Below are 8,672 nucleotides of genomic sequence, written 5' to 3'. Positions count from 1 at the left end.
CTGAGGACACAGTCCGTACCTGAGGACACAGTCCGTACCTGAGGACACAGTCCAGTACCTGAGGACACAGTCTGTACCTGAGGACACAGTCCAGTAGCTGAGGACACAGTCCGTACCTGAGGACACAGTCCATCTGTCTGGGCAGGCCGGTGTACGGACTCAGGTCCTTCAGGTCTCTCCTCCACTTCTTCATCTCTTGTCCGACAATCATTTTGAAATACATCTTCTTCCATCGGCTCACCGGATGCTCCTCCTCCTCCTCCTCCTCCTCCTCCGTCACCTTGACGTCATCCGCCGACTGCAGCTTCCACGTCAGACACCCGAACTCCGCCAGATAAATCCTCTCCCACAAGACGCTGCGGCGACAAACGGTCAGAGCATGAGGAGTTCTTCCTGACCCGGTTCTCAAGTTCAACTTCCTGCGGGTCAAATCAGAACTGAACACAAAACGTGGATCGGATCTTCGGTTTGGTTTTTTTAAACAACCGCGGAGCGAAGTCACGATAAGTGTCTTTACTGTCGGACGCCTCAGAAAGTAAAAAATGTTTGTAACTTTTAAAACCGATGAACTTTGACAACGTTCTGCTGAGTTCCTCCACATTTCCTGTTTTGATATTTTATACCGTTTTAAATGTCCGTTGTTTATTTTGCACGTAGCGCAGAGTCACTGCCATCCTGTGAGCACCTCGACCAAAACGATCAGAGTAAAAACGTGCTTGTGTCCTTATTAAATGCAGTTCGTCTTATTTTGAATATTTTGTTGAATTCAAACCATAGATGAGTAGAATATTAAGTCACGACTTCTTTCAGATTAAAAAATACTTTACCAATCAGGCGTAGACGCTGAATGAAACACAATTAGTTTAATGGAAACTTAGTCACAAGCATGTGTTTATTTTTTAAGTTACAAACTAGAAAAAAATTATTCAAATATGAAAAAAAAGTCTCTTCGTGTTTGATAAACTGTAACAATTAAAATAAAACAAAATAATTTAGTGGCTTTTTGCATTTAATGAGTAACAAGAAAATTATTTTTCTAATTGGTTTTATATCATCTGAGTTTAACCAATTCTTATAATTGTGAAAAAATTTACACATTTCTTAAAATATTTCAAATTTTGAAGACTTTTTACTTTTTTATTTGACGACTTGTAAAATAAACGCGATCAGCGACAATATAAACATTTTCTCTTTATATTGTCTATTTAAAATAAAATGTTGGCAACTAGTTTTCTTGTTAAAGATATGTTTTTTGTTTAACTTTTTGACATGAAGGCCAAAATGATGGCGTTTAAAAACCTTTTTGCGTGATTAAAACCAGGTTTATATCCAGATAAACGGAGCGGACGTGAAACTTAGCGTGAACTCTGCAGCGACAGTTTTTTACAGCGACGCTCGTTGAAGCGTCGACGGAAACTCTTCCCTCCTGACGGACGATCTGCGGCGACTCACTCGTCGTTGGAGAGTCGATGGAGGAGTCGGCTCACGTGACTGACGCAAAACAACGAGGAGGCGTCCAGGAACGACAGGATCCGCATCAGAATCTCAGACGGGAGCCTGGAGAGGACAAACATCAGGTTTGTGTTCATCAGCTGGCCTGGGCTGTCCCAAAATGTGCCACACAAAAAACTGAATTTCTTTAATTATTCAAATAAATTATTATTTTCACACAAAGTGGAGCCCTCAGACTGTTGCCTACATTTTTACTAAGATTATATTTAGACAAGTTCAAATACAACTCAATCACTTTCAGCTTTCAATTGGAAGTCAATATTTAAGAATTTTAAAGGTTTATTTAAAGCGAATTTACACCAAAAATACTTTTAAACAATTAAGATTTCTGTGCTGCACAGTATTCTGCAGCTCAATCAATGAGACTGTTCAAAAACAAATTACAATAAAGTAATATGTGATATACCTGATGTTTTTATTCAGTCTGTGAAAAATTATTTATCTTATATCACAATACCAAGATTACATAAAATTCAAATTGATTATTGTAGATAAAAAATGCAGCAACGGGTTTTTGAACCAATATTCTGTAAACATGTGCCCAGGAAGAAGCAAAAGCACTGCCGCCTTAAAAAACTTTGACAAATCTATAATATTTAAAATTAGGACAAAGTATTTACAATTTCCAGTTCCTCCTAAATATAAAGAACTTCATTTTAAATTATTAAACAACATATATTCTTCAAATGAGTTCATAAGAGAGAGATTTAAGTTTGATGTTGAACTGTTGTTTGTAGAAGTCAGCCGGAAACAACCAAACTGTTGTTGTTTGAGTGTAGAGAAGTTCAGAAGTTATGGAAACAGCTTCATAACTTCCCGTCCTCCAAAGCATGAATGTTGATTTCTTCTCATTCCAAAATATTCTGTTTGGTTTATTTGTCACAGAAAAACATGTGGAATTTCTAGTGAATGTTGTAATTATTGTAAATGTCGATTTGCAAAATGCCCCATCTCATTCCCTGCTCTCAAAAATGAACTCTCCTTGTTCAAAACATGTCGAGTAAGATTCATAACAAACGCAGTAAAATTGTACGAGTTAATGGAAGAGTTTCAGATAGTAACCCCCAACATTTATTTTTATTTCATACTATGCTCAACCTCTGTTACCCAAATTATTTGAATACAATAGATGTGTATATTTCTGTATGTTTGTTATAGAATTGTTGTTGTGAATAAGTCATTTTGTGTTAATGTTTCAATATTCAATTTAAAAAAAAAGATCAATCAATGAGGTAAACAGAGGACAGAACAACCAATCACAGCGCAGTGTTTAATGAAACAACCAATCACAGCGCAGTGTTTAATGAAACAACCAATCACAGCGCAGTGTTTAATGAATCAACCAATCACAGAGAACCAGTATGTCCCGCCTCAAAAAGAGCTAACTAGCTAGCTTACCTTTCCAAAACGTTTTCCTTGAAAAGCGGCAATTTTGTTTCAGGAAAGAATGACGTCACGCCGCTGTGACGGTCTCTAAAAACAAGACATCCAAATTAAATCACATTAATTTAAAAGTATATAAATATTAAAGAGTCTACTGTCACCTGGGCTCAGTCGCGCTGGCGGTCCTCAGTTCCACATTTGTTCGCTTCTTCCGTCTCCTGCCGCCCCCACGTCCTCTCCCCTGAGCCGTCAATGCTCCACCGGGACCCGGCCTTCCTCTCCCACGACTCGGCTGTTGCCCCCATGGAGCCGGTTGTACCGTCAGCCCCTGTAAACCCTCAAGAAAACTTCGGAAGAACTCACCTCGTCCAGCCGCCATCCTACAGTTGTATGAAGCTCACGCCTGTCACTGCTGCGACAGCTTCCTGTCAACTTCAAAATAAAGTCTGGATTTAAAATGGCTTCCGGTCGGCTTTACGCTCAAAAATAAAAGCCTAATTGGATATGTAGTGACTCAATTCAGCCGCTAGATGGCAGTCAGAACTTATCCTAACATTATTTTATTAACAATTTGACTCGAGTTGTTTTTTTAATCTCGTTTTAAATTAACATTTCTAAATTTTCCTGTGGGTTAAGGTGTTTTTTTATTTATTTTATTAAATAAGTTGTCAAAAGAAAACTAATATATGTTGTCTAAATACAACAGTTATCAAAGTCTGAGATAAAAAAAAACACATCTAGCACTTAACTAAAGGTGAAGCTTAAACTATTTTGTAAATCAAATAAGTATTTTAATGAAAATTTTTAAAATATTGCAGGTTTAAGGTTTTCTAACAGAAGATCTTTTATTTTTTTATCTTTTCCCTGATTATTTGTTAAAATAATCCTTTTCACAAGCTTCACGGTTGAACTCAGGCGAGTGTTTTCTTTGTGTGTGAGTTATTTGAGCTCTGTGGGCGCAGAATGCTCCTCGTGGTAATTTAACTGTGAAACCTGAGATCACTCACACACGGCGAGCGAAGAAACCTTCTTGTTAACAGAAACATCATCCCTCTGTCTGGGATGTCAACGTGTTCTTGGTCTCCAGGCAGCTTTAATGTAAACATTTACGCGCTGGGTGAAGCGAAGACGTCCTCGTGTGGACGACTGCAGACAAAACTGAGAAGAAGACTTGGCACGAGCGTCAGTCCAGAAGGATTGGGAACAAAGCTGCAGTCGTCCCGACACATGAGGTGAGGGCGACACCTTTACTAGCTTTACATGTCTGAGTGTTCCTTTAAGCACTAAATCAGATGTCATCAGTGGTGTTTGTTTGATCTTTCAACAAACTGGAGCGTACCGGTGTGTTAGCACAATGCCAGGATGGAAAATCAACAGCAATGACCGTAGAGAAGCAACTTTTCTTTATTATTTTTAGATATATTAAATAGTTCAGGTATTTGGGCGTCTTGTTCCTGTCGACGGTAGGATTCAGTCAATCTTTATTTAGACAGGTAAATCCCAGGATGGAGCGGGATCAACGGTACGGGGCCTTGCCTTCAGTATTGAGGACGTTGCTCCAGTCTGTCATGGTGAAAATGGTTTAATCAAAATGCAAAGCTCTCGGTTTACCGGCCATTTAATGTTCCAACCCTCACCTGTGGTTTTGAGGTTTAGATCAGGAGCCAAAAAACCAGATCCTGGATCCAAGTATGAAATGAGCTTCATTCGTAAGATTGGGGGGGCTCAGCCTTAAGAGGGGGGAGCTCGCAGTGGAGCCAGCTAAAGATTTAGCTGAGGTGCTTCAATTTATGAGGATCCCTCCTGGACACCTTTTTTTTTAGAAGTTCTCCGGTTATGTCCCACTGGGAAGAGACTCCCAGGGCAGACCCAGAACTCTCTGGAGGGATTATATATTCTCACTGGTCTGGGAGCTCCTCGGGGAGTCCCAGGAGGAGCTGAAGAGTGTCTCCAGGGAGAGGGAGGTCTGGGTTTCCCTCCAGGGTCTGCTCTCTCCACAACCGGAGCACAGATAAACGGTAGAGGATGGAGAATAAATGTAGACAGACAATATCTATAAAACTGCTTCCACATTCTAATCCTAATCTGCCCACCTGTACGTGTTTTAAGCAGCTGTAACATTTTGTACACACCAGATTACAAAACTCCAAATTAATAAACGATTATTGGGATTTAAATTTGTTAAACTCAAATTAAATCTCGTTTTATTAATTGTTGCCACGGCACCCTCTGCACCCCCACTTCCCCGGACCTTGGTGGCCCCCTCTTTAAAAACCTCCTGGAAACGGCCCTGCACTGACCCCCACTTTAAAACATCCGAACTGCTCTTTAAGGTTTTAGAAACCGGCTTTAAAGAGACACCAGGAGGAGGCGCAGGAGGAGGAAGAGGAGGAGCTGAGGATGGAGGAAGAGGAGGTGTCCTGCTCGTCGGGGAGCAGAGGAGAGGAGCGGCCGCCATGTTAACCAAGAAGCCCGGAGCCTCGGTCCTCCCGACGGGTGAGCACAGCCTCTGTTCCCGGCGGAGGGGCGCTCTGACCCGGCCTCCGCGCCGCAGACGCTCCGCTGCCGAAGGTCCGGTTCGGTTCGGTCTGAGGGAGGCGGGTTCGGGCAGGAAGCTCCCTCAGGCGGGGCTTGAGGGTCCGCTGGGTCACCTGGCAGCCCCCTTCTCAGTCCGGTCTGGTTCTACTGAGAAACTGATCTGTAACCCAAACGAAACCGGTTCTGAGAGTCCAGAGAACCGTGAAGCCGGCCCGGTTCGGACGTGTCCCTCCCGGTCTGTCAGGTTTATTTTTAGCCCAGATGACAAGTGGGTCTCCTTTGTGGAGCTGCTGGTTCCGTTTCCCTGGATCTGTTCGGGTCTCACGCTCAGGTTCGGTTCGGGGTTCTGCGTGTTTTTCGGTTGCCTGGTGATCCGCGGCCTCCAGGTTCGGTTTCCAGCACGGAAGAGGCTTTTGTTGCGAGACTTCAGGTCGGTCGGCTCATTGAAACATTTCGTTTTAATCTGTAACTTTTCAGAGCACAACACCTCGGAGCCTGTTTCTAACGAGGCGGTGTTGTGCACCATTCTGTGTCCGCGTCAAAGCAGGCTGCTGTCGCTAACTGTTAGCATGAAACGAAACAAACGGTTTTCCTGAAAACGCGCAAATAATGCAAAATATCGAATAAAACTAAAAGTGCAAAGGGTTAGCTTAAAGCTAAAAGCAGAAAAATGGTAAGAGTTCATCAGCAAAAAGCTAGCTGAAGGCGAAAAGTAAAAAAAAAAAAACAATAAAACTTGGAGGAACTCCTAGCTGAAAGCTAAAACTAGCAAAAGCCTAAAAATAACAAAACCTAGATAAAAGTACTAGAAGTTGGTAAAAGCTAAAGTAGTGAAATAATAGCTAAAAGTGTCTAAATGCTAGTTGGAATAAAGTAGTGAAACTAATTAAAAGTTTCAATAAATGCTTAAGTAGCAGTACAGTAGCTAAAATTAGCTAAATCCAAGATGAAAGTAGCTAAATGGTAGATTTAGGCTGTAAATGTTTGACTTTAAATATCAAAACCTTAACTAAAAGCAGAAGTAATGGAAGGATAGCTAGACATATCAGAAGGCTAGTTAAAAGCTAAAATTGGCAGTAGGCTAGCTATAAGTAGCTAAAGCCTAACTAAAAGTATAAAAGGGATAGCTAGAAGCTAAAATTAATAACATACTAGCCAAAACTTGTAAAAGGCAAACTGAATTGATCAAAAAGCCAGCTTATGCAGCAGAACAAAAGCTAAAAATATCAAAGGGCTAGCAAAAAGCTAATGGTAACAACAGACTAGCTATTAGTAGCTAAAGGTTAGTAACATCTAAACGTGGCACAATAGCAGCATTAAGCAGCATTTGGTTAGCTTAAAAAATAAAAAGCTTGTAAAAGCTGAAGGATAGCTAAAAGTATGGAAAGGCTCGTTAAAATAGCTTTTTGTTTAAACTAAAGTAGCAAAACAATAGCTAAAGCTCTCAAAATACTAGTTTAAAGCTAATAGTAGTAACAGACTAGCTAAAGGTAGCAAAAGGCTAACTCGAAAGCAGCACATATGCTAAAACGCAAAAGCCCAGCTAAAAGCAGAAGAATCAGAATGATAGTTAAAAGTTGCAAAAGGCTAGCTGAAAAGTAAAAGTATTAAAATCTGAGGAACTCTTCGTGGTGATAATTGGACGAACCAAAATGGCCACCGCACCTAGCTGAACATAGCAAACACAAACATGGCTTCAGCTCAGTTTTACAGATGTGCAGCTAAAATTTGGCGTGGTAGTAGCTGAGACTGACCCCCAACACACACCGAGGTCGAGCGTCATGTCTTTAAAAAGTTTTTATTTATTGGTTCTGACCAGAACGTGCGTCGTTTCTCACACGACGTGAGTTGAGCGGCGGCGGGTGATTCAAGACCCGCCGGCAGAAAAACGATCACAGAGCACCTTTATATTGTGTTGTGTTCACTGTGCTCAGGAAAACAGAGCTTTAAAGCCGGTTGTTGTTGTAAACATGTTTTTAACGTGGAGTTTAAATTATTAAACACGCAGGACTTCCTGTTCAGACGCCAGCAGGTTCTGATCTGCTCTCCTGAAGCTCCGACCCGGTCCGCTCCACGTTCCGCCGCCACGTCTCCCCGTTCGGAGGCAGCGCAGCTCCAGCCACACGCCGCCGGTATAAAAGTAGCACCTGAAGCTCTCGCAGCTCACAGACTGTGAGCAGAACCTGATCCGGCGGGTCGGTTTATTTTTAGCAGCAGAGGAAACGGTTCAGGAGCAGATCCAACGGGAAACGTTCCGGTTCTGTCTGCGTTTCTCTGAACACGACCACTGAAGGCTCAACGTTCCTTCGTGAATGCACGTCGCCCGCTGCCTCTCGGCTCGTTGACGGCACGTGTTGTGGATGACTCTCGGCTACTACCACCAAACTTTAGCTGGTTATAAATCTGACCGAGCTGCAGCCATCTGTGGCGGCCATCTTGAATCGGGTTAAGATTCAAAGTACAGCTTCTAGGTGAGCTCTGATCTAAATCTGGACTTCCTGTTTGGTTCTGCTGGTCGGTTTTAGCTCGGACACTTGGACCCTGATGGCTTTTGGGTCTTTGTGGTCCCCGCTCAGACCTGTTTCAGGTTAAAAACCAATCCGGGCGCTGAAGTGTGTTTTTTGTTTTTCAAACCCGGGTTTCTGCTGCGGACATTCCCGTCTTGCCTCAGTGTGTAACCTGGGTCCACAGGTTCTGGAACCGGTTCTGTTTGTGTTCGCTGCGGGCCGTGTTCCAGTTCCACAACATTTCCTGCTGCATCTACAGACCGAACGGTGATTAATGAGAACTTTGATCGTGTTCGCAGCAGAATGGTTCAGATTTTTACACGTTGACGGGTTCTGGTCCGACCGGTTCTGGAAAAATACAGTTTCCAGCCGGGACTTGAGACCAAGTTTACAGATTATGTAAGAGAAAAATCCAAAGACCTCAGAAACTTTGACCTTTGTTCTGCTTTGACTGCCGGTTTGGAGGAGATGACTTCACCTCTCCGGTAAAAACAAAAATAAATCTTCCAGCTTCGAATCTCGCTGCGATCTCTTTTACGTCTGAAAGACAGAAACAGGAAGTCGAACCCTGTTTTTATTTTTGTTTACTAAATCATCATCAGGAGTGATTATTTTTTAATTCCCTTTGCTAAAAAACATCATTTTTTACTGTTTTTGACAAAGTGTAGAAGTGTTCAGTCGACGCTGGACGAGTGTTCGGCTGATGTTGGACGAGTGTTCGGCTGATGTTGG

The 8,672-nt window shown here is 42.3% G+C and overlaps 2 protein-coding genes across 2 annotated transcripts in view; one reads left to right on the top strand and one right to left on the bottom strand.

Annotated features, from left to right (window-relative positions):
- The window catches only part of zgc:161973 (uncharacterized protein LOC556635 homolog), an 8,590-nt gene extending 5,316 nt beyond the window's left edge, over nucleotides 1–3,274 (bottom strand). The window contains exons 1-4 of the mRNA XM_037696120.1: nucleotides 3,057–3,274; nucleotides 2,911–2,985; nucleotides 1,453–1,557; nucleotides 117–356 (exon numbers count right to left, since the gene is read on the bottom strand). Coding sequence (XP_037552048.1) covers nucleotides 117–356; nucleotides 1,453–1,557; nucleotides 2,911–2,985; nucleotides 3,057–3,274 — 638 coding nt within the window. The remainder of the gene's footprint in view (nucleotides 1–116; nucleotides 357–1,452; nucleotides 1,558–2,910; nucleotides 2,986–3,056) is intronic.
- Nucleotides 3,275–5,330: 2,056 nt separating this feature from the next.
- Nucleotides 5,331–8,672, top strand: part of dyrk2 (dual-specificity tyrosine-(Y)-phosphorylation regulated kinase 2) — an 18,263-nt gene continuing 14,921 nt past the window's right edge. Inside the window, exon 1 of the mRNA XM_037696021.1 lies at nucleotides 5,331–5,391. Within this exon, the coding sequence (XP_037551949.1) occupies nucleotides 5,352–5,391 (40 nt within the window). The 5' untranslated portion in view covers nucleotides 5,331–5,351. The remainder of the gene's footprint in view (nucleotides 5,392–8,672) is intronic.

The sequence above is a fragment of the Nematolebias whitei genome, chromosome 22 (genome assembly GCF_014905685.2).
Source record: "Nematolebias whitei isolate Nwh7 chromosome 22, NemWhi1, whole genome shotgun sequence".
NCBI classification, from domain to species: domain Eukaryota; kingdom Metazoa; phylum Chordata; class Actinopteri; order Cyprinodontiformes; family Rivulidae; genus Nematolebias; species Nematolebias whitei.
This window is presented reverse-complemented; position numbering and strand designations above follow the sequence as displayed.